Source organism: Tachyglossus aculeatus, chromosome 21 (genome assembly GCF_015852505.1).
Source record: "Tachyglossus aculeatus isolate mTacAcu1 chromosome 21, mTacAcu1.pri, whole genome shotgun sequence".
NCBI classification, from domain to species: domain Eukaryota; kingdom Metazoa; phylum Chordata; class Mammalia; order Monotremata; family Tachyglossidae; genus Tachyglossus; species Tachyglossus aculeatus.
Window position 1 is genome coordinate 11,515,015 of NC_052086.1, and position 26,380 is coordinate 11,541,394.

The 26,380-nt window shown below is 48.1% G+C and overlaps 1 protein-coding gene across 1 annotated transcript in view; it reads right to left on the reverse strand.

The window, feature by feature from the left end:
• FBXL16 (F-box and leucine rich repeat protein 16) overlaps positions 1-26,380 on the reverse strand; it is a 56,973-nt gene that overhangs the window by 25,079 nt on the left and 5,514 nt on the right. Inside the window, exons 2-3 of the mRNA XM_038762425.1 lie at positions 6,339-6,977; positions 4,396-4,904 (exon numbers count right to left, since the gene is read on the reverse strand). Of these exons, the coding sequence (XP_038618353.1) occupies positions 4,396-4,904; positions 6,339-6,977 (1,148 nt within the window). The remainder of the gene's footprint in view (positions 1-4,395; positions 4,905-6,338; positions 6,978-26,380) is intronic.

Consider the following 26,380-nt stretch of genomic DNA (forward strand, 5'->3'; position numbering starts at 1 on the left):
TGCCCTAACCCCATGCAGCAGACAAATGGCAGCAAACCTTCTGACTCCTTTTAGACTGTGAGCCTACTGTTGGGTAGGGACTGTCTCTATATGTTGCCAACTTGTACTTCCCAAGCGCTTAGTGCAGTGCTCTGCACACAGTAAGTGCTCAATAAATATGGCTGATGATGATGATGATGATTCCCAGGCCCGTGAGCCAACCCCATGCAGCAGACAAATGGCACCAAACCTTGTGACTCCTTTTAGACTGTGAGCCTACTGTTGGGTAGGGACTGTCTCTATATGTTGCCACATTGTACTTCCCAAACGCTTAGTACAGTGCTCTGCACATAGTAAGTGCTCAATAAATACGATTGAATGAATGAATGTCACTTGACTTCTCTGGGCCTCAGTTCCCTCATCTGTAAAATAGGGATGGAGACTGTGAGCCCCACGTGGGACGAGGGACTGTGCCCACCCCGATTTGTTTGTATCGGTCCCAGCGCTTAGCACAGTGTGAGGCCCGGTAGCGTGCAGCAGGCTGCCGTCTGCGGGCGCCCTCAGGTGGACATTGCTGCGCACGACACCCCTGCGGCTTCGCTGGCCCCTCCGTGATATTGCTGCCTTTTTGGCGCCTCCTGGCGGACATTGGTGAGCACTGCACCTATGCGGCTTCGCGGACCCCCTCCGTGGTATTGCTGTGCTTTGGGCGCCGTCTGGCGGACATTAGTGTGCACGACACCCCTGCGGCTTTCGCTGACCCCCTCCGTGATATTGCCGTCTTTTGGGCGCCGCCTGGCGGACATTGGTGAGCACGACACCTCTGCGGTGTTGCCGTCCCGTGTGCTGAGAAGCCTGTGCAGTGGGTAGAACCCGGGCCAGGGAGGCAGAAGTTGTGAGTTCTAATCCCGCCCTCGCCACGTTTGCCAGCTGTGTGATCTCGGGCGAGTCACTTCACTTCTCTGGGCCTCGTTTCCCTCATCTGTACACTGGGGATTGAGGCTGTGAGCCCTGCCTGGGACAGGGACGGTGTCCTACCGGCTCTGTTTGTACAGACCCCGGCGCTTGGCGCAGTGCTTGGTACATAGTAAGTGCTTAACAAATGCCACAATTATTCCCTTCTAGACAGTAAGCCCCGTGTGGGCAGGGATTGTCTCTCTTTTTTGCTGAACTGTACTTTCCAAGCGCTTAGTACAGTGCTGTGCACACAGTGAGCGCTCAATAAATTAATACGATTGAATAAATGAGTAAGGCCCCTCCGTGATATTGCCGTATTTTGGCGCCGTCTGGTGGACATTCATGCGCACGACACCCCTGCGGCTTCACAGCCCTTCCTGCCGGGGGGGCTTCTCTGAGGCCCCTCCGTGATAATAATAATAATAATAATAATAATGGCATTTATTAAGTGCTTCCTATATGCAAAGCACTGTTCTAGAAGCTGGGAAGTTTACAAGGAAATCAGGTTGTCCCACGTGGGGCTCACAATTCATCCCCACTTTACAGATGAGGGAAGTGAGGCACAGAGAAGTTGTTACTTCCTCAAAGTCACACACCTGACCAGTGATGGAGTCGGATTTTGAACCCATGACCCGTGCCCTAACCCCATGCAGCAGACAAATGGCAGCAAACCTTGTGACTCCCAGGCCCGTGCCGCAACCCCATGCAGTAGACAAATGGCAGCAAAAATTGTGACTCCCAGGCCCGTGCCCCAACCCCATGCAGCAGACAAATGGCAACAAACGTTCTGCCTCCTTTTAGACTGTGAGCCTACTGTTGGGTAGGGACTGTCTATATATGTTGCCAACTTGTACTTCCCAAGCGCTTAGTGCAGTGCTCTGCACACAGTAAGCGCTCAATAAATACGATTGATGATGACGATGATGACTCCCAGGCCAGTGCCCCAACCCCATGCAGCAGACAAATGGCAGCAAACCTTGTGACTCCCAGGCCCGTGCCCCAGCCCCATGCAGCAGACAAATGGCAGCAAGCCTTCTGACTCCTTTTAGACTGTGAGCCCACTGTTGGGTAGGACTGTCTCTATATGTTGCCAACTTGTACTTCCCAAGCGCTTAGTGCAGTGCTCTGCACACAGTAAGCGCTCAATAAATACGATTGATGATGATGATGATGATGATGACTCCCAGGCCCGTGCCCCAACCCCATGCAGCCGACAAATTGCAGCAAACCCTGTGACTCCCAGGCCCCTGCCCCAACCCCATGCAGCAGACAAATGGCAGTAAACCTTCTGACTCCTTTTAGACTGTGAGCCTACTGTTGGGTAGGGACCGTTTCTATATGTTGCCAACTTGTACTTCCCAAGCGCTTAGTGCAGTGCTCTGCACACAGTAAGCGCTCAATAAATACGAATGATTGATAATACCCGCCTCTCCTGGCTCGTAGGGAAGCCGGGAAGACAAAATCCAAGAAATGGAAGTGGTATTGTTATTATTATCGTTATCGGTATTATTTTTCTGAGAGTTTAAAATCAGTCAATCGTATTTATTGAGCGCTTACTGTGTGCAGAGCACTGTACTAAGCCCTTGGGAAGTCCAAGCTGGGAGACAGTCCCTACCCACCAGTGGGCTCCCAGTCTAAAAGGGGGAGACAGAGAACCAAACCAAACATACTAACAAAATAAAATAAATAGAATAGATATGTACCAGTACAATAAGTAAATAAATAGAGTAATAAATATGTTGGGAGACAGTCCCTACCCACCAGTGGGCTCCCAGTCTAAAAGGGGGAGACAGAGAACCAAACCAAACATACTAATAAAATAAAATAAATGGAACAGATACGTACAAGTAAAATAGATAAATAAATAGAGTAATAAATATGTTGGAAGACAGTCCCTACCCACCAGTGGGCTCCCAGTCTAAAGGGGGAGACTGGCAAACATACTAACAAAATAAAATAAATGGAACAGATATGTACAAGTAAAGTAAATAAATAAATAGAGTAATAAATATGTTGGGAGACAGTCCCTACCCACCAGTGGGCTCCCAGTCTAAAAGGGGGAGACAGAGAACCAAACCAAACCTACTAACAAAATAAAATAAATGGAATAGGTATGTACAAGTAAAATAAATAAATAAATAGAGTAATAAATATGTTGGGAGACAGTCCCTACCCACCAGTGGAATCCTAGTATAAAAGGGGGAGATTGGCAAACGTACTAACAAAATAAAAGAAATGGAATAGATACGTACAAGTAAAATAGATAAATAGAGTAATAAATATGTTGGGAGACAGTCCCTACCCACCAGTGGGCTCCTAGTCTAAATGGGGGAGACTGGCAAACATACCAACAAAATAAAAGAAATGGAATAGATATGTACAAGTAAAATAGATAAATAAATAGAGTAATAAATATGTTGGGAGACAGTCCCTACCCACCAGTGGGCTCCCAGTCTAAAAGGGGGAGACAGAGAACCAAACCAAACATACTAACAAAATAAAATAAATGGAATAGGTATATACAAGTAAAATGAATAAATAAATAGAGTAATAAATATGTTGGGAGACAGTCCCTACCCAACAGTGGGCTCCTAGTCTAAAAGGGGGAGACTGGCAAACATACTAACAAAATAAAATAAATGGAACAGATATGTACAAGTAAAATAGATAAATAAATAGAGTAATAAATATGTTGGGAGACAGTCCCTACCCACCAGTGGGCTCCCAGTCTAAAGGGGGAGACTGGCAAACATACTAACAAAATAAAATAAATGGAACAGATATGTACAAGTAAAATAAATAAATAAATAGAGTAATAAATATGTTGGGAGACAGTCCCTACCCAACAGTGGGCTCCCAGTCTAAAAGGGGGAGACAGAGAACAAAACCAAACCTGCTAACAAAATAAAATAAATGGAATAGATATGTACAAGTAAAATAAATAGAGTAATAAATATGTTGGGAGACAGTCCCTACCCAGCAGTGGGCTCCCAGTCTAAAAGGGGGAGACAGAGAACCAAACCAAACCTACTAACAAAATAAAATAAGTGGAATAGGTATGTACAAGTAAAATAGATAAATAAATAGAGTAATAAATATGTTGGGAGACAGTCCCTACCCACCATCATCATCATCATCAATCATATTTATTGAGCGCTTACTACGTGCAGAGCACTGTACTAAGCGCTCGGGAAGTACAAATTGGCAACATCTAGAGACAGTCCCTACCCAACAGTGGGCTCACAGTCTAAAAGGGGAGACAGAGAACAAAACCAAACATACTAACAAAATAAAATAAATAGAGTAATAAATACATACAGACATCTGCCAGTCCGCTAGGCTTCGGACCCCCGGCGGGAGACGCGGCCAGCGGGGAGGGGAGTCGGAGCGGGGTGCGCGGGGGGGGAAGGAGGGGACGGGCGGGGGTCCCCGGGGTCCCGGAGCGGGCGGCCCACCTACCTATCCAAAACCAACTCCTCCAGCTTGTGCAGGTCGCAGGCGATGTACTCCAGGGCCGTGTCGGTGACCCGCGGGCACCAGGACAGGTCCAGGCTGCGGAGCTGGTGCAGGTTCTCGGCCACCAGCTCCACGCCGTCGTCGGTGACCTTGGAGCAGCCGGACAGGCTGAGGACGCCCAGGTTGGGCAGGCTGTGCACGATGTTCACCACGCCGTGGTTGGTGATCTCCCAGCAGGAGTGCAGCCGCAGGGTGTGCGTGGTGTGGCCCTGCTTGGCCGTGAAGTAGGCCAGGGCCGTGTCGGTGACGTGGTAGGCCTGCAGGCTCAGCTCCGCCAGGTTGGGCAGCAGCTGCGAGATGGCGGCGATGGCGTCGTCCGCCACGTTGATGCAGTCGCTCACGTTCAGGGAGGTGATGCGGGCGTTCAGGCTGGACCACAGCCCCGCCTCGGTGAAGTCGTTGCAGCCCGACAGCTCCAGCCTCACCACGCCCTGCATCTGCTCCAGCATCACCTGATACGGGGTGGGGGGGGGGACGGGGGGCAACGTCAGGGAGCCCTCGGGGCCCCCGTCGGCTCCCCCACTTCCCGCTCCACAGAGACTAAAGAACGTGTCACGTCTTCCACAACGCTGATGAGCTTAGGGGGTCTCCCGTCACTTCTCGGGGCCCCCCTTGGCTCCCCCACTTCCCGCTCCACAGAGACTAAAGAACGTGTCGCGTCTCCCGCCACTCTGATGAGCTTAGGGGGTCTCCCGTCACCCCTCGGGGCCCCCGTTGGCTCCCCAACTTCCCGCTCTGCGGGGACTAAAGAACGTGTCGCGTCTCCCGCCACTCTGATGAGCTTAGGGGGTCCCCGTCACCCCTCGGGGCCCCCGTTGGCTCCCCAACTTCCCGCTCCGCAGGGACTAAAGAATGTGTCACGTCTTCCACGACTCTGATGAGCTTAGGGGGTCTCCCGTCACCTGTCGGGGCCCCCTTTGGCTCCCCAACTTCCCGCTCCGCAGGGACTAAAGAACGTGTCACGTCTCCTGCCACTCTGATGAGCTTAGGGGGTCTCCCATCACCCCTCGGGGCCCCCGTCGGCTCCCCCACTTCCCGCTCCATGGTGACTAAAGAATGTCACGTCTTCCATGACTCTGATGAGCTTAGGGGGTCTCCAGTCCCCTCTCGGGGCCCCCGTTGGTTCCCCCACTTCCCGCTCTGCGAAGACTAAAGAATGTCACGTCTTCCACGACTCTGATGAGCTTAGGGGGTCTCCCGTCACGCCTTGGGGCCCCCGTTGGCTCCCCCACTTCCCGCTCCATGGGGACTAAAGAACGTGTCACGTCTTCCACGACTCTGATGAGCTTAGGGGGTCTCCCATCACCTCTCGGGGCCCCCATCGGATCCACCACTTGCCACTCCACAGAGACTAAAGAACGTGTCACGTCTTCCACGACTCTGATGAGCTTAGGGGGTCTCCCATCACCTCTCGGGGTCCCCGTTGGCTCCCCCACTTCCCGCTCCACGGGGACTAAAGAACGTGTCGCGTCTTCCACGACTCTGATGAGCTTAGGGGGGTCTCCCGTCACCCCTCGGGGCCCCCATCGGCTCCCCCACTTCCCGCTCCGCGGAGACTAAAGAACGTGTTGCGTCTTCCACGACTCTGATGAGCTTAGGGGGTCTCCCATCACCCCTCGGGGCCCCCGTCGGCTCCCCCACTTCCCGCTCCGCGGAGACTAAAGAACGTGTCGCGTCTTCCACGACTCTGATGAGCCTAGGGGGTCTCCCGTCACCTCTCGGGGCCCCCGTCGGCTCCCCCACTTCCCGCTCCACGGGGACTAAAGAACGTGTCGCGTCTTCCACGACTCCGATGAGCTTAGGGGGTCTCCCGTCGCCTCCCCCACTTCCCCTCCCCGTGCCCGTCGGCTCCCCCGTCCCGTCCCGTCTCCCCCGGGGGGCCCTACCTCCAGCCCCGCGTCGGTGATGGTGGAGCGCTTGAGGCTCATGGACTTGACCCCCTTCTTGGACGGCGCGTAGTTGTCGATGAACTCGCAGATGTCCAGGTCGGAGACGCCCACGAGGCAGAAGCTGTCGAAGCCCCGGGCGGCGAAGCCCCGCAGGTCCACGAACTCCTTGTCGCCGCCGGGCAGCGGGCTGTACAGCTCCTTGGCGTGCAGCACCGGGGTGAGGCCCGCCCAGAACTTGGGCTGGTAGAGGACGCGACGCCAGGCCCGGCACACCTGGGCCAGGACGCACTTCTCGCAGGCGGAGAAGTAGCAGAAGAGGCCGTCGAGGACCTTCTCGTCCATGGCCAGGGGAGGATGCTCGGCCGGCGCCCCGCCGGGGGACGGTCCCCCCGGGGCCGGGGCGGAGGGCCGAGGGTCACCCGCCGCCGGAGGGGACGCCGGGCCCGGCGCTGGCGGCGGGCGGTGGACGGCGGGCAGCTGGCAGAGCCGGTTCTTCACGGCGGGCGTCCCCTTGGTGATGCTGGCCGAGCCCAGGCCGTTGGGCTGCGGGCTGGGGAGCTTCAGGAGGCCGTTCCGGGGCAGGCATGGAGGCTTGGGGTCTCCGGCGCTCTGGTTCGACATCCTTCCCCTCTCGCTCTGCAACGACACCGGGGTGGCGGGCGTCACGGAGGGCCGCCGGGCTTTCCTCGACGCCCACCGGGACCCATGCCCGATGATAATCAGAACGATGGTTCGAAGCACGTGCTATGTGCAGAGCACCGTGGGGATACGAGGCGATCGATCAATCGATCATCAATCGTATTTATTGAGCGCTTGGGAAGTCCGAGTTGGGAGACGGTCCCTACCCACCAGTGGGCTCACAGTCTAAAAGGGGGGAGGCAGAGAACAAAACCAAACATACTAACAAAATAAAATAAGTAGAATGGATATGGACAAGCAAAATAAATAAATAGAGTAATAAATATGTACAAACATATATCAATCAATCAATCGTATTTATTGAGCGCTTACTATGTGCAGAGCACTGTACTAAGCGCTTGGGAAGTACAAATTGGCAACACATAGAGACAGTCCCTACCCAACAGTGGGCTCACAGTGTAAAAGGGGGAGACAGAACAGAACCAAACATACCAACAAAATAAAATAAATAGGATAGAAATGTACAAGTAAAATAAATAAATAAATAAATAAATAGAGTAATAAATATGTACAAACATATATACAGGTGGTCCCTCAAAATAAAATAAATAGAATAGATATGTACAAGCAAAATAAATAAACAGAGTAATAAATATGTACAAACATATATACAGGTGGCCCCTCGGGCGGCTCGCAGTCTTCATCCCCATTTTACAGATGAGGCACAGTGAGCCCATTGGTTGGCAGGGGCCGTCTCTATAAGTTGCCAACTTGTACTTCCCAAGCGCTTGGTCCGAGTAAGTGCTCAATAAATACAATTGAGTGAATGAAGAGCGAATAATAATAATAATGTTGGCATTTGTTAAGCGCTTACTCTGTGCAAAGCACTGTGGGGATACGAGGTGATGAGGTGGGCCCTCAGGCGGCTCGCAGTCTCCATCCCCATTTTACAGATGAGGTCACTGAGGCACAGTGAGCCCGTTGTTGGGCAGGGGCCGTCTCTATACGTTGCCAATTTGTACTTCCCAAGCGCTTAGTCCGAGTAAGTGCTCAATAAATACAATTGAGTGAATGAATGAATGAACGAAGAGCGAATAATAATAATAATGTTGGCATTTGTTAAGCGCTTACTCTGTGCAAAGCACTGTTCTAAGCGCTGGGGGGGATACATGGTGATCAGGTTGGCCCACGGGGGGCTCACAGTCTTAATCCCCATTGTACAGATGAGGTCACTGAGGCTCGGAGAAGTTAAGTGACTTGCCCAAGGTCACACAGCAGACACGTGGCAGAGCCGGGATTCGAACTCACGACCTCTGACTCCAAAGCCCGGGCTCTTTCCACTGAGCCACGCTGCCTCTCTAAAAATAATGATGGCATTTGTTAAGCGCTTACTATGTGCCAAGCACTGTTTTAAGCGCTGGGAAGGTTACAAGCTGATCAGGTTGTCCCACGGGGGGCTCACAGTCTCCATCTGGCTTATTGGAAAAAGCAAGGGCTTGGGAGTCAGAGGTCATGGGTTCCAATCCCGAGTCCACCACTTGTCTGCAGTGTGACCTTGGGCAAGTCACTTCACTTCTCTGGGCCTCAGTTCCCTCATCTGTAAGATGGGGATGAAGACTGTGAGCCCCCCGTGGGCCAACCTGATCACCTTTTATCCTCCCCAGCGCTTAGAACAGTGCTTTGCACATAGTAAGTGCTTAACAAATGCCATTATTATTATTCACGTCTCTGTGCCTCAGTGACCTCATCTGTCAAATGGGGATGAAGACTGTGAGCCCCCCGTGGGCCAACCTGATCACCTTGTATCCTCCCCAGCGCTTAGAACAGTGCTTTGCACATAGTAAGTGCTTAACCAATGCCATTATTATTATTCACGTCTCTGTGCCTCAGTGACCTCGTCTGTAAAATGGGGATGAAGACTGTGAGCCCCACGGGGGCCAACCTGATCACCTTGTATCCTCCCCAGCGCTTAGAACAGTTTTTTGCACACAGTAAGCGCTTAACAAATGCCATTATTATTATTATTCTTCACATCTCTGTGCCTCAGTTCCCTCATCTGTAAAATGGGGGTGAAGACTGTGAGCCCCACGTGGGCCAACCTGATCACCTTTTATCCTCCCCAGTGCTTAGAACAGTGCTTGGCACATAGTAAGTGCTTAACAAATGCCATTATTATTATTATTATTATTCACGTTTCTGCCTCAGTTACCTCATCTGTAAAATAGGGATGAAGCCTGTGAGCCCCACGTGGGCCAACCTGATCACCTTGCATCCTCCCCAGCGCTTAGAACAGTGCTTTGCACATAGTAAGCGCTTAACAAATGTCATTATTATTATTCACATCTCTGCCTCAGTGACCTCATCTGTAAAATAGGGATGAAGCCTGTGAGCCCCACGTGGGCCAACCTGATCACCTTGTATCCTCCCCAGCGCTTAGAACAGTGCTTTGCACATAGTAAGCGCTTAACAAAATCTATTATTATTATTATTATTATTATTATTATTATTAGTGGGGATGGCCCTGCGCTGCCCACTGTTGCACTCTCCCCGGCCGTCATCAGGGGGCGCTGTGAGGAAGTGGTCGCCAAGGCAACGGGGGCGCCCGCCCTCTGCGGGCAGAAAGAGGAAGTGCAGCCATAAAGCAGCCAAGGCTACTGCTGGTCATCAATCAATCAATCAATCAATCGTATTTATTGAGAGCTTACTATGTGCAGAGCACTGTACTAAGCGCTTGGGAAGTACAAATTGGCAACATATAGAGAGAGTCCCTACCCACAATCAATCAATCAATCAATCAATCGTATTTATTGAGCGCTTACTGTGTGCAGAGCACTGGACTAAGCGCTTGGGAAGTACAAATTGGCAACAGAGACAGTCCCTACCCAACAGTGGGCTCATCATCATCATGGTATTTGTTAAGCGCTTACTATGTGCCAAGCACCGTTCTAAGCGCTGGGATGTGAAGTGACTCGCCCAGGGTGACTTGCTGCTGCTGCTGGACACAGTCCTTAACTCACGTGGGATTCAACAAAAAGTCCACCGTTGGGTAGGGACCGTCTCTCTATGTCGCCAACTTGGACTTCCCGAGCGCTTAGTACAGTGCTCTGCACACAGTAAGCGCTCAATAAATACGATTGAATGAATGAATGAATGAATGAATCCCAAGTCCAGGACCCCAGGGTCCTTGTGGCTCTGTGGGGGAGCTTCCTTCTGTATGGCTTTGATGGCTTTCATTCATTCATTCAGTCGGATTTATTGAGCGCTTACTGTGTGCAGAGCACTGTACTAAGCGCTTGGGAAGTCCAAGTTGGCAACATAGAGAGACGGTCCCTACCCAACAGTGGTCCCGCAGTCTAGAAGGGGCTTTGAGGCGGTAGCGTGATCTAGCAGAAGAAGGAGTCAGGATCTGGGACTCAGGGAACCTCGGTCCTAATTCCAACCCTTCCTCCGGCCTGCTGTGTGACCGTACTTCCCAAGCGCTTAGTACAGTGCTCTGCGCTCAATAAATACGACTGAATGAATGAATGAATCTGGGTGACTTTGGGCAAGTCACTTCACATCTCTGGGCCTCAGTTCCCTCATCTGGAAAGTGGGGATGAAGACTGGGAGCCCCCCGTGGGCCAACCTGATCACCTTGTATCCTCCCCAGCGCTTAGAACAGTGCTTTGCACAGAGTAAGCACTTAACAAATGCCATTATTATTATTATTATTATTTTATTAATGATGTGCATCTAGCTTCACATCCATTTATTCTGATGACTTGACACCCGTCCACGTTTTTTGTTTCGTTGCCTGTCTCCCCCTTCTAGACTGTGAGCCCGCTGTCGGGTAGGGACCGTCCCTATATGCTGCCGACTTGGACTTCCCAAGCGCTTAGTACAGTGCTCTGCACACAGTAAGCGCTCAATAAATACGATTGAATGAATGAATGAATATATGTTGCCAACTTGTACTTCCCAAGCGCTTAGTACAGTGCTCTGCACACAGTAAGCGCTCAATAAATACGATTGAATGAATGAATGAATATATGTTGCCAGCTTGTACTTCCCAAGCGTAGTCCAGTGCTCTGCACACAGTAAGCGCTCAATAAATATGATTGATTGATTGAATAAATACGATTGAATGAATGAATGAATATATGTTGCCAACTTGTACTTCCCAAGCGCTTATTACAGTGCTCTGCACACAGTAAGCGCTCAATAAATACGATTGAATGAATGAATATATGTTGCCAACTTGTACTTCCCAAGCGCTTAGTACAGTGCTCTGCACACAGTAAGTGCTCAATAAATACGATTGAATGAATGAATATATGTTGCCAACTTGTACTTCCCAAGCGCTTAGTACAGTGCTCTGCACACAGTAAGTGCTCAATAAATACGGTTGAATGAATGAATGAATATATGTTGCCAACTTGTACTTCCCAAGCGCTTATTACAGTGCTCTGCACACAGTAAGCGCTCAATAAATACGATTGATTGATTGAATAAATACGATTGAATGAATGGATGAATATATGTTGCCAACTTGTACTTCCCTAGCGATTACAGTGCTCTGCACACAGTAAGTGCTCAATAAATACAATTGAATGAATGAATGAATATATGTTGCCAACTTGTACTTCCCAAGCGCTTAGTCCAGTGCTCTGCACACAGTAAGTGCTCAATAAATACAATTGAATGAATGAATGACTATATGTTGCCAACTTGTACTTCCCAAGCGCTTAGTCCAGTGCTCTGCGCACAGTAAGCGCTCAATAAATACGACTGAATGAATGAATGAAGGTTGGACACAGTCTCTGTCCTAGATGGGGCTTGAAGTCTGAGTACGAGGCAGAACAGGGATTGAATCCCTGTTTTTACAGTTGAGGAAACTAAGGCACAGAGAAGTCAAGGGACTCGCCCGCGGTCACAGAGCAGCGAGCGGCAGAGCCGGGATTAGAATCCCGGTCCTCCGATTCCCAGAACCGGGCTCTTCCCATTAGGACACACTGTTTTCAGCGTTAGCCCCTCTTCATCCCCCCTGCCTTACCTCCTTCCACTCCCCACAGCACCTGTATATATATATATATCTATATACATATATATATAGATATATATCTATATATATTTGTACGTATTTATTATTCTATTTATTTATTTACTTATTTTATTTGTACATATTTATTCTATTTATTTTATTTTGTTAATAGGTTTGGTTTTGTTGTCTGTCTCCCCCTTCTAGACTGTGAGCCCACTGTTGGGTAGGGACCGTCTCTAGATGTTGCCGACTTGGACTTCCCAAGCGCTTAGTCCAGTGCTCTGCACGCAGTAAGCGCTCAATAAATACGACTGAATGAATGAATGAGTTAGCGAGGCTCTGGGAATCCGGGAAACTAAAAGCGTGTTTTGTTTAAAGTTCATTCATTCATTCAATCGTATTTATTGAGCGCTTACTGTGTGCAGAGCACTGGACTAAGCGCTTGGGAAGTCCAAGTTGGCATCTGTTAAGTGCTTACTAAGTGCCAGGGGCTGAACTAAGCTCCGGGATAGAAACAAATTAATCAGATTGGGCACTGTCCTTGTCCCATATGAGGCTCCCAATCTTAATCCCCATTTTACGGAGACGGCAACTGGTAAGGACCGTCTCTAGATGTTGCCGACTTGGACTTCCCAAGCGCTTAGTACAGTGCTCTGCACACAGTAAGCGCCCAATAAATACAACTGAATGAATGAATGAGTTAGCGAGGCTCTGGGAATCCAAGAAACTAAAAAGCATGTTTTGTTTCAAGTTCATTCATCCATTCAATCGTATTTATTGAGCGCTTACTGTGTGCAGAGCACTGGACTAAGCGCTTGGGAAGTCCAAGGTGGCATCTGTTAAGTGCTTACTAAGTGCCAGGGACTGAACTAAGATCCGGGATAGATACAAATTAATCAGGATGGGAACTGTCCTTTTCCCATATGGGGCTCCCAGTCTTAATCCTCATTTTACGGAGATGGCAACTGGTAAGGACCGTCTCTAGATGTTGCCGACTTGGACTTCCCAAGCGCTTAGTATAGTGTTATGCACATAGTAAGCGCCCAATAAATACGACTGAATGAATGAATGAGTTAGCGAGGCTCTGGGAATCCAAGAAACTAAAAAGCATGTTTTGTTTAAAGTTCATTCATTCATTCAATCGTATTTATTGAGCGCTTACTGTGTGCAGGGCACTGTACTAAGCGCTTGGGAAGTCCAACTTGACGTGCTTACTAAGTGCCAGGGACTGAACTAAGCTCCGGGATAGATACAAATTGATCAGGTTGGGCGCTGTCCTTGTCCCACATGGGGCTCCCAGTCTTAATCCCCATTTTCCGGAGACGGCAACCGGTAAGGACCGTCCCTAGAAAAATCGTATTTATTTATTGAGCGCTTACTGTGTGCAGAGCACTGTACTGAGTGCTTAGATGTTGAGGAAACTAAGGCACAGAGAAGTCAAGGGACTCACCCGCGGTCACAGAGCGGCAGAGCTGGGATTAGAATCCAGGTCTTCCGATTCCCAGAGCCGGGCTCTCCCGGCTAGATGTTGCCGGCCTTAGTCCGGTGCTCTGCACGCCGTAAGCGCTCAATAAATACGATCGAATGAATGAATGAATGAATGAATGAGAAGTGAAGCGACTTGCCCAAGGTCACACAGCGGAGCCAGGTCTGCGCTCTCGCTACTAGGCCACGCTGCTTCCCTTGGCAAGGCCGGCTCCGAGCGCTGCCCATCCTGCCGGGTGCCAGCAGGGAAGAGCGCTCCTGATCCCACCGCTTCTTGGATTCGCTTCCTCCTTTGATTTTCCTGGCAGGAGACGCCGGCGTGGAAGCCAAGTCCCCCCTCCGGGGGAATTTTCGTCCCGCTGCTTTCCTTCGGACCAGAAACCGGGAACGGCGGGAGGAGCGGGAGAGCGGGAGATTTCTCCTGCCTCCCTCGGCGTTCCTGCTGTAGTCGGGATGGGGGACGGGAGGCGGCCCGTGTGACCTCTAATAATAACAATAATGGCATTTATTAAGCGCTTACTCTGTGCCAAGCGCTGTTCTAAGCGCCGGGGGAGGTTACAAGGTGATCAGGTTGTCCCACGGCGGGGCTCACAGTCTTCATCCCCGTTTTCCAGATGAGGGAACTGAGGCCCAGAGAAGTGAAGCGACTTGCCCAAAGTCACACAGCCGGGATTTGAACCCATAACCTCGGACTCCAAAACCCGGGCTCTTTCCACTGAGCCCCGCTGCTTCCTTGCGTCCCGCTCAACCCGGGCGACGTGACCAGGGCCGGAAAGCACTGAACGCTTGGGAAGCGGCGTGGCTCAGTGGAAAATTGGAGTCGGAGGTCATGGGTTCAAATCCCGGCTCCGCCGATTGTCAGCTGTGGGACTTTGGGCAAGCCACTTCATTCATTCATTCATTCAATCGTATTTATTGAGCGCTTACTGTGTGCAGAGCACTGGACTAAGCGCGTGGGAAGTCCAAGTTGGCAACATATAGAGACGGTCCCTACCCAACAGTGGGCTTACAGTCTAGAAGAGTGGGCTCACAGTCACTTCTCTGGGCCTCATTCATTCATTCAATCGTATTTATTGAGTGCTTACTGTGTGCAGAGCGCTGTCCTAAGCGCTTGGGAAGTCCAAGTTGGCAACGTATGGAGACGGTCCCTACCCAACAGTGGGCTCACAGTCACTTCTCTGGGCCTCATTCATTCCTTCAATCGTATGTATTGAGCGCTTACTGTGTGCAGAGCGCTGTCCTAAGCGCTTGGGAAGTCCAAGTCGGCAACGTATAGAGACGGTCCCTACCCAACAGCGGGCTCACAGTCTAGAAGGGGGAGACAGACAACAAAACAAAACGTGTGGACAGGTGTCAAGTCATCAGAATAAATAGATGAATAGAGAATTGGGGATTCATTCAATCGTATTTATTGAGCGCTTACTGTGTGCAGAGCGCTGTCCTAAGCGCTTGGGAAGTCCAAGTTGGCAACATATAGCGACGGTCCCTACCCAACAGCGGGCTCACAGTCTAGAAGGGGGAGACAGACAACAAAACAAAACATGTGGACAGGTGTCAAGTCATCAGAATAAATAGATGAATAGAGAATTGGGGATTCATTCAATCGTATTTATTGAGCGCTTACTGTGTGCAGAGCACTGTCCTAAGCGCTGGGGAAGTCATATCATCATCAATCGTATTTATTGAGCGCTTACTATGTGCAGAGCACTGTACTAAGCGCTTGGGAAGTACAAATTGGCAACCTATAGAGACGGTCCCTACCCAACAGTGGGCTCACAGTCTAGAAGGGGGAGACCGAGAACAAAACCAAACATATTAACAAAATAAAATAAATAGAATAGATATGTACAAGTAAAATAAATAAATAAATAGAGTAATAAATATGTACAAACATATCTACATATATACAGGTGCTGTGGGGAAGGGAAGGAGGTAAGATGGGGGGGACGGAGAGGGGGACGAGAGGGAGAGGAAGGAAGGGGCTCAGTCCGGGAAGGCCTCCTGGAGGAGGTGAGCTCTCAGTAGGGCCTTGAAGGGAGGAAGAGAGCTAGCTTGGCGGATGGGCAGAGGGAGGGCATTCATGTGGACAGGTGTCAAGTCATCAGAATAAATAGATGAATAGAGAATTGGGGATTCATTCAATCGTATTTATTGAGCGCTTACTGTGTGCAGAGCGCTGTCCTAAGCGCTGGGGAAGTCCAAGTTGGCAACTTATAGCGACGGTCCCTACCTGACAGCGGGCTCACAGTCTAAAAGGGGGAGACAGAGAACAAAACCAAACATACTAACAAAATAAAATAAATAGAATAGATATGTACAAGTAAAATAAATAAATAAATAGAGTAATAAATATGTACAAACATATATACATATATACAGGTGCTGAGGGGAAGGGAAGTCCAAGTTGGCAACATATAGCGACGGTCCCTCCCCAACAGCGGGCTCACAGTCTAGAAGGGGGAGACAGACAAAAAAGCAGAACATATTAACAAAATAAAATCAATAGAATGGTAAACATGTACAAGTAAAATAAATAGAGTAATAAACCTGTGCAAACATATATCCAGGTGCTGTGGGGAGGGGAAGGAGGTAGGGCCGGGGGGGGGGGATGCGGAGGGGGAGAGGAAGGAGGGGGCAATCCTTTCTAAAAGTAATAATTGTGGCATTTGTTAAGCACCTAGTGGAAAGAGCTCAGGAGAGTCAGAAGACCTGGGTTCTAATCCCTGGCTCCGCCACTTATCGCTCAATAAATACGATTGATGATGATGATGATGATGCTGCGTGACCTTGGGCCAATCGCTTAGCTTTTCTCTCTCAGTTCCATCGTCAATCAATCGATCGATCGTATTTATTGAGCGCTTACTGTGTGCAGAGCACTGGACTAAGCGCTCGGGAAGTCCAAGTTGGCGACATAGAGAGACGGTCCCCACCCAACAGTGGGCTCCCAGTCTAGAAGGGGGAGACTGTGCAAAATCGTCTGCAAAATGGGGATTCAATACCTTTTTCATGCATTCAGTCGTATTTATTATTTTTATGATGGCATTTATTAAGCGCTTACTATGTGCAAAGCACTGTTCTAAGTGCTGGGGAGGTTACAAGTTGATCAGGTTGTCCCATGGGGGGCTCACAGTCTTCATCCCCATTTTACAGGTGAGGTAACTGAGGCCCAGAGAAATGAAGTGACTTGCCCAAAGTCACTCAGCTGACAACTGGCGGAGCTGGGACTCGAACCCTTGACCTCTGACTCCAAAGCCCAGGCTCTTTCCACTGAGTCACGCTGCTTCTCTAATTTATTATTTATCTCTAATTATTATTATCTAATTATCCAACAATAATAACAACAATTAATATTATTATTATTAATAATTAAAAATTATTATCTCTAATTTATTGAGCACTTACTGTGTGCAGGGCACTGGACTAAGCGCTTGGGAAGTCCAAGTTGGCAACATATAGAGACGGTCCCTACCCAACCGCGGGCTCCCAGTTTAGAAGTCTAGTTTCCTCACTTCCCTACCATTGAAAACAGTTTGGATCGGCGTAGCCGGGTAACCGCTCAGAACAAACAGTGGTAATAATAATAATAATAATAATAATAATAATGATGATGATGGTATTTGTTAAGCACTTACTATGTGCAGGGCACTGTACTAAGCGCTTGGGAAGTCCAAGTTGGCAACATATAGAGACGGTCCCTACCCGACCGCGGGCTCCCAGTCTAGATGTCTCGTTTCCTCAGTTCCCTACCATTGAAAACAGTTTGGATCGGTGTAGCCGGGTAACCGCTCGGAACAAACAGCGGTAATAATAATAATGATAATAATAATAATAATAATAATAATAATAATAATGGTATTTGTTAAGCACTTACTATGTGCAGGGCACTGTACTAAGTGCTTGGGGAGTCCAAGTTGGGAACATATAGAGATGGTCCCTACCCAACTGCGGGCCCCCAGTCTAGACGTCTAGTTTCCTCACTTCCCTATCATTGAAAACAGCTTGGATCGGTGTAGCCGGGTAAGCGCTTGGAACAAACAGCGGTAATAATAATAATAATAACAATAATAATAATAATAATAATAATAATAATAACAATGATGGTATTTGTTAAGCACTTACTATGTGCAGGCCACTGTACTATGCGCTTGGGAAGTCCAAGTTGGCAACATATAGAGACGGTCCCTACCCAACAGCGGGCTCACAGTCTAGAAGTCTAGTTTCCTCACTTCCCTACCATTGAAAACAGTTTGGATTGGCGGTAATGATAATAATAATAATAATAATGATGGTATTTGTTAAGCACTTACTATGCGCCAAGCACTGTTCTAAGCGCTGGGGAGATACAAGGTGATGAGGTTGTCCCCCGGGGGGCTCCCAGTCTTCACCCCCATTTGACAGATGAGGGAACGGAGGCCCAGAGAAGTGAAGTGGCTCGCCCAAAGTCACACAGCCGGGAGTGGAACCCCTGACCTCGGACTCCAGAGCCCGGGCTCTTCCCACTGAGCCACGCCAGCTCTGCAGGCCGGTGCCAACTACTCTCCCGCCTCCTCCTCTGCCAACTCCCGTCCGTGCCCCACCAGGTGACTTCCTCTTCCTCCCTTCAAGGCCCTACTGAGAGCTCACCTCCTCCAGGAGGCCTTCCCACACTCAGCCCCTTCCTTCCTCTCCCCCTCATCCCCCTCTCCATCCCCCCCATCTTACCTCCTTCCCTTCCCCACAGTACCTGTATAGATGTTTGTACATATTTATTACTCTATTTAGTTTACTTGTACATATCTATTCTATTGATTTCATTTTGTTAGTATGTTTGGTTTTGTTCTCTGTCTCCCCCTTTTAGACTGTGAGCCCACTGTTGGGTAGGGACCATCTCTCTATGTTGCCAACTTGGACTTCCCAAGTGCTTAGTACAGTGCTCCGCACACAGTAAACGCTCAAGAAATACGATTGATGATGATGATGATGATGACTTCATCAGACTGAGCCCCTTCCTTCCTCTCCCCCTCGTCGCCCTCTCCATCCCCCCATCTTACATCCTTCTCTTCCCCACAGCACCTGTATAGATGTTTGTACATATTTATTACTCTATTTATTTTACTTGTACATATCTATTCTATTTATTTTATTTTGTTAGCATGTTTGGTTTTGTTCTCCGTCTCCCCCTTTTAGTCTGTGAGCCCACTGTGGGGTAGGGACCGTCTCTCTATGTTGCCAACTTGGACTTCCCAAGCGCTTAGTCCAGTGCTCCGCACACAGTAAGCGTTCAATAAATACGATTGAATAAATGATGATGATGATGATGATTACCTCCTTCCCCTCCCCACAGCACCTGTACATATGTATATATGTTTGTACGTATTTATTACTCTATTACGCTTACTATGCGCCAGGCACTCCATCAATCAATCAATCAATCAATCAATCGTATTTATTGAGCGCTTACTATGTGCAGGGCACTGGACTAAGCGCTTGGGAAGTCCAAGTCGGCAACATCTAGAGATGGTCCCTACCCAACAGCGGGCTCACAGTCTAGAAGGGGGAAGACAGACAACAAAACAAAACATGTTAACAAAATAAAATCAATAGAATATGTACAAGTAAAATTAATAGGGTAATAAATATGTACCAACATATATACAGGTGATACATACAGGTATATGGATGTATCATATATAGGTAGAGAAGCAGAGTGGCTCAGTGGGAAAGAGCCCGGGCTTTGGAGTCAGGTCATGGGTTCAAATCCCCGCTCTGCCAATTGTAACGATAAAGGTGGACCGGGGAGAAAGGCCCAGGGCTGGGGGTCACCGTTGGGAAGGGACCGTCTCTAGATGTTGCCAACTTGGACTTCCCAAGCGCTTAGTACAGTGCTCTGCACACAGTAAGCGCTCAATAAATACGATTGATGATGATGATGACTTCTTCAGGGCCACTTTAGAGGGGACCACGGGCCACCGCCGTGTCCTGGAGTGAACCGCAGGGCCGGGTCACGGTGGGGGCACGAGCCGTGGGAGGTTTCGCACCCGTGCCACTGGTACAGGGAGGCGAGTGTTGGTGGGAAGGCGGGGGCACCCCAGGGCTCGGAGGGAAGGACTGTGGGGGCAACTTCTCCCTCGGCTGCACGCAACTTTTGTGCGGAAACCCGTGACTAAGGCGCATTAAAATTCCTGCCGCTTCCCAGGTGTCACGACGGCGTGGTTCTCTTCCAGCCCCCGGCGTGTAGGCGTTCAGTCAATCAATCAATCAATCAATCGTATTTATCGAGCGCTGACTGTGGGCAGAGCACTGTGCTAAGCCCAGAGACGCTCCCTACCCAACAGCGGGCTCACAGTCGAGAAGGGGGAGACGGAGAACAAAACCAAACATATTAACAAAATAATCAATCAATCGTATTGATTGAGCGCTTACTGTGTGCAGAGCACTGGACGAAGCGCTTGGGAAGTCCAAGTTGGCAACATCAAGAGACGGTCCCGACCCAACAGCGGGCTCACAGTCTAGAAGGGGGAGGCAGAGAACAAAACCCAACATATAACAAAATAATCAATCAATCAATCGTATTTATTGAGCACTTTACTGTGTGCAGAGCACTGGACTAAGCGCTTGGGAAGTTCAAGTTGGCAACATCGAGAGACGGTCCCTACCCGACAGTGGGCTCACAGTCTAGAAGGGGGAGACGGAGAACAAAACCAAACATATTAAGAAAATAATCAATCAATCGTTTTGATTGAGCGCTTACTGTGTGCAGAGCACTGGACTAAGCGCTTGGGAAGTCCAAGTTGGCAACATCTAGAGACGGTCCCTACCCGACAGCGGGCTCACAGTCTAGAAGGGGGAGACAGAGAACAAAACCAAACAGATTAACAAAATAAAATAAATAGACTAGATATGTACAAGTAAAATAAACAAATAAATAGAGTAATAAATAAATAAATAAATAAATAAATAGAGTAATAAGTATGCGTTCCAGAGGGTGGAAATCACCTCATCTTGGCGTGGGGGCATCTGGGGGAGAGATGCCCCCTATCAATCAATCAATCGTATTTATTGAGCGCCTTACTGTGCGCAGAGCACTGGACTAAGCGCTTGGGAAGTCCAAGTTGGCAACATCTAGAGACGGCCCCTACCCGACAGCGGGCTCACAGTCTAGAAGGGGGAGACGGAGAACCAAACCAAACGTATTAACAAAATGAAATAAATAGAATAGAGATGTACAAGTAAAATAAATAAATAAATAGAGTAATAAATTAATAAATAAATAGAGTAATAAGTATGTGTTCCAGAGGGTGGAACTCACCTCATCTTGGCACGGGGGCATCTGGGGGAGAGATGCCCCCCATCAATCAATCAATCGTATTTATTGAGCGCTTTACTGTGTGCAGAGCACTGGACTAAGCGCTTGGGAAGTCCAAGTTGGCAACATCTAGAGACGGGCCCTACCCGACAGCGGGCTCACAGTCTAGGAGGGGGAGACGGAGAACCAAACCAAACGTATTAACAAAATGAAATAAATAGAATAGAGATGTACAAGTAAAACAAACAAATAAATAAATAAATAGAGTAATAAATATCATCATCATCAATCGTATTTATTGAGCACTTACTGTGTGCAGAGCACTGGACTAAGCGCTTGGGAAGTACAAATTGGCAACATATAGAGACGGTCCCGACCCAACAGTGGGCTCACAGTCTAGATCGATCAATCAATCAATCGTATTTATTGAGCACTTACTGTGCGCAGAGCACTGGACTAAGCGCTTGGGAAGTCCAAGTTGGCAACATCTAGAGACGGCCCCTACCCACCAGCGGGCTCACAGTCTAGAAGGGGGGAGACGGACAACAAAACCAAACATAGTAACAAAATTCATTCATTCATTCAATCGTCTTCATTCAATCGTCTTTATTCATTCATCCATCCATTCATTCAATCGTCTTTATTCATTCACTCAATCGTATTCTTTCAATCGTCTTTATTCATTCATCCATCCATTCATTCAATCGTCTTTATTCATTCACTCAATCGTATTCTTTCAATCGTCTTTATTCATTCATTCATTCAAAAGTCTTTATTCATTCATTCAATCGTATTCTTTCAATCGTCTTCATTCATTCATTCATTCAATCGTCTTTATTCATTCATTCATGCAATCAATCATTCATTCATTCAATCACCCCTCTAGCCCAACGTGCTGACATCCGAGCCCGGCTGACCAGGGCCGGAGAATAGACCTGTAGGCCAGGCCCCGCTGGTGGCCACACGGGAAAGGGAAGCAGTGTGGCCTAATAATAATAATAATAGTAATAATAATAATAATAATAACAATAACAGCATTTGTTAAGCGGGAGGCAGCGTGGCCTAATAATAATAATCATAATAATGGCATTTGTTAAGCACTTACTACGTGCCGAGCATCGTTCTAAGCGCTGGGGTGGCTACAAGGTGATCAGGTTGTCCCACGGGGGGCTCACAGGCTTCATCCCCATTTTACAGACGAGGGAACGGAGGCCCAGGGAAGGCGAGTGACTCGCCCAAAGTCACACAGCAGACCGGTGAAGCAGCGGGGCTCAGGGGGAAGAGCGCGGGCTTTGGAGTCAGAGGTCATGGGTTCAAATCCCGGTCCCGCCGATTGTCAGCTGGGTGACTCTGGGCGAGCCACTTCACTTCTCTGGGCCTCAGTTCCCTCATCTGGAAAATGGGGATAATAATAATAATAATAATAGCATTTATTAAGTGCTTACTCTGTGCAAAGCACTGTTCTAAGCGCTGGGAAGGTTACAAGGTGATCAGTTTGTCCCATGGGGGGCTCACAGTCAATCCCCATTTTACAGATGAGGGAACTGAGGATGAAACCTGTGAGCCCCCCGTGACACTACCTGATCACCTTGTAACCTCCCCAGCGCTTAGAACAGTGCTTTGCACCGAGTAAGCGCTTAATTAATGCCATCATTAAGTGGCAGAGCTGGGATTAGAACCCACGGGCTCTGACTCCACGAAGCCCCGCTGGCCCGGGTGTCAGAAGGACCTGGGTTCTAATCCCGGCTCCGCCCCCGGTCTGCTGTGTGGCCTCGGGCAAGCCGCTTCACTTCTCTGTGCCTCAGTTGCCTCATCTGGAAAATGAGGATGAAGGCCGTGAGCCCCGTGCGGGACAGGGACCGTGTCTAACCCAGTTACCTCATATCGGCCCCGGGGCTTAGCACAGTGTCTGGCGCATAGTAAGTGCTTAATAAATACCACGATTATTATTATTATAGGGGGAGGCGGGGGCATTTTGGCCCTGCCCCACACGGAGAGGTGACTGTGAGCCCACTGTTGGGTAGGGACTGTCTCTATATGTTGCCAATTTGTACTTCCCAAGCGCTTAGTACAGTGCTCTGCACATAGTAAGCGCTCAATAAATACGACTGATGAAAAAAGGGCTCCTTGCCACTGGCTTTGGATGGCTGCTTCCAATACCAAAGTTGGGGATCTCTCTGGCAAGGCGGGGTCGGTTGAGAGATTTTTTTATTCATTTTTAAATGATATTTCTCAAATGCTTACTATGTGCTGGACGCTGATCTAAGTGCTGGAGTAGACACGAGGTCATCAGGTTGAACACAGTCCAACACAGTCCCACGTGCCCTAAGATTAAGCCGTCAGAACAAAGAGAGTTAAAAGCTAAATGCGCCTCATGAACAAAATAAATAGAATAGCAAATATGGACGAGTAAAATAGAGGGATAAATCTGTACGAACATATAATAATAATGGCATTTATTAAGCGCTTACTACGTGCAGAGCGCTGTTCTAAGCGCTGGGGAGGCTACAAGGTGATCAGGTTGCTCATTCAATTCATTCATTCAGTTGTGTTTATGGAGCGCTTACTGTGTGCAGAGCACTGGACTAAGCGCTTGGGAAGTCCAAGTTGGCAACATATAGAGAAGTGAAGTGGGCTCACAGTCTAGAATACATATAGAGTCTATATATACATATATAGATTAGATTAGATATATATATTAGAACAGTGCTTTGCACATAGTAAGCGCTTAATAAATGCCATTATTATGATTATTATTATATAGAGTCTATATATACACATATACATGTATATATGTTTGTACGTATTATTCATTCATTCATTCAATCGCATTTATTGAGCACTTACTGTGCGCAGAGCACCGGACTAAGCGCTTGGGAAGTCCAAGTTGGCAACATATAGAGACGGTCCCTACCCAACAGTGGGCTCACAGTCTAGAATACATATAGAGTCTATATATACATATACATGTATATATGTTTGTACGTATTATTCATTCATTCAATTGCATTTATTGAGTGCTTACTGTGCACAGAGCACCAGACTAAGCGCTTGGGAAGTCCAAGTTGGCAACATATAGAGACAGTCCCTACCCAACAGCGGGCTCACAGTCTAGAATACGTATAGAGTCTATATATACATATGCATGTATATATGTTTGTACGTATTACTCATTCATTCATTCAATCGCATTTATTGAGCGCTTACTATGCGCAGAGCACCGGACTGAGCGCTTGGGAAGTCCAAGTTGGCAACATATAGAGATGGTCCCTACCCAACAGCGGGCTCACAGGCTAGAATACATATAGAGTCTATATATACATATACATGTATATATGTTTGTACGTATTACTCATTCATTCATTCAATCGCATTTATTGAGCGCTTACTGTGCGCAGAGCACCGGACTGAGCGCTTGGGAAGTCCAAGTTGGCAACATATAGAGACGGTCCCTACCCAACAGCGGGCTCACAGGCTAGAATACATATAGAGTCTATATATACATATACATGTATATATGTTTGTACGTATTACTCATTCATTCATTCAATCGCATTTATTGAGCGCTTACTGTGCGCAGAGCACCGGACTGAGCGCTTGGGAAGTCCAAGTTGGCAACATATAGAGACGGTCCCTACCCAACAGTGGGCTCACAGCCTAGAATACGTATAGAGTCTATATATATATATATACATGTATATATGTGTGTACGTATTACTCATTCATTCATTGAATCGCATTTATTGAGCGCTTACTGTGCGCAGAGCACCGGACTAAGCGCTTGGGAAGTCCAAGTTGGCAACATATAGAGACGGTCCCTACCCAACAGCGGGCTCACAGTCTAGAGTACATATAGAGTCTATATATACATATGTATGTATATATGTTTGTATGTATTTATCATTCATTCATTCATTCAATCGTATTTATTGAGCGCTTACTGTGTGCAGAGCACCGGACTAAGCGCTTGGGAAGTCCAAGTTGGCAACATATAGAGACGGCCCCTACCCAACAGCGGGCTCACAGTCTAGAGTACATATAGAGTCTATATATACATATGTGTGTATATATGTTTGTACATATTTATTATTCATTCATTCATTCAATCGTATTTATTGAGCACTTACTGTGTGCAGAGCACTGCACTAAGCGCTTGGGAAGTCCAAGTTGGCAACATATAGAGCGGGCTCACAGTCTAGAGTACATATAGAGTCTATATATACATATGTGTGTATATATGTTTGTACATATTTATTATTCATTCATTCATTCAATCGTATTTATTGAGCACTTACTGTGTGCAGAGCACTGCACTAAGCGCTTGGGAAGCCCAAGTTGGCAACATATAGAGACGGTCCCTACCCAACAGCGGGCTCACCATCTAGAGTACATATAGAGTCTATATATACATATGTATGTATATACGTTTGTACATATTTATTATTCATTCATTCAGTCAGTCGTATTTATTGAGCGCTTACTGTGTGCAGAGCACTGGACTAAGCGCTTATTACTCTATTTATTTAATTGGTACGTATTTATTCTATTTATTTTATTTTGTGCCTATGTTTTGTTTTGTTCTCGGTCTCCCCCTTCTAGACGGCGCGCCCGCTGTCGGGTAGGGACCGGCTCTATACGTTGGCAACTTGGACTTCCCCAGCGCTCAGTCCAGTGCTCTGCACACAGTAAGCGCTCAATAAATACGACTGAATGAATGAATGAGTGGTTTGGCTACCGTTTGCATCGGGTGACTCTGTCCGTGGTCCTGAGTGGGCCTTTAGTTTCTTCCTTTCCCAGTTGGTCCCGGCCGTCCGGACTGCCCTCGCCCCGCGTCCTCAATCGATCAATCGTATTTATTGAGCGCTTACTGTGTGCAGAGCACTGGACTAAGCGCTTGGGAAGTCCAAGTTGGCGACATAGAGAGACGGTCCCTACCCAACAGTGGACTCACAGTCTCCTTTCCTCTCCGTCCAGGGGTTCGGGCCCCTCAGGGTGATGAGGGACCATCCCTATATGTTGCCTACTTATCCTTCCCAAGCGCTTAGTCCAGTGCTCTGCACACAGTAAGCGCTCAATAAATACGATTGAGTGAATGAATGAATATATGTTGCCAACTTGGACTTCCCAAGCGCTTAGTCCAGTGCTCTGCACACAGTAAGCGCTCAATAAATACGATTGAATGAATGAATATATGTTGCCAAATTGTATTTCCCAAGCGCTTAGTCCAGTGCCCTGCACACAGTAAGCGCTCAATACGATTGAATGAATGAATATATGCTGCCAACTTGGACTTCCCAAGCGCTTAGTCCAGTGCTCTGCACACAGTAAGCGCTCAATAAATACGATTGAATGAATGAATGTATGTTGCCAAATTGTATTTCCCAAGCACTTAGTCCAGTGCTCTGCACACAGTGAGCGCTCAATAAATATGACTGAATGAATGAATATATGCTGCCAACTTGTACTTCCCAAGCTCTTGTTACAGTGCTCTGCACACAGTAAGCGCTCAATAAATACGATTGAATGAATGAATGAATATATGTTGCCAACCTGGACTTCCCAAGCGCTTAGTCCAGTGCTCTGCACACAGTAAGCGCTCAGTAAATATGA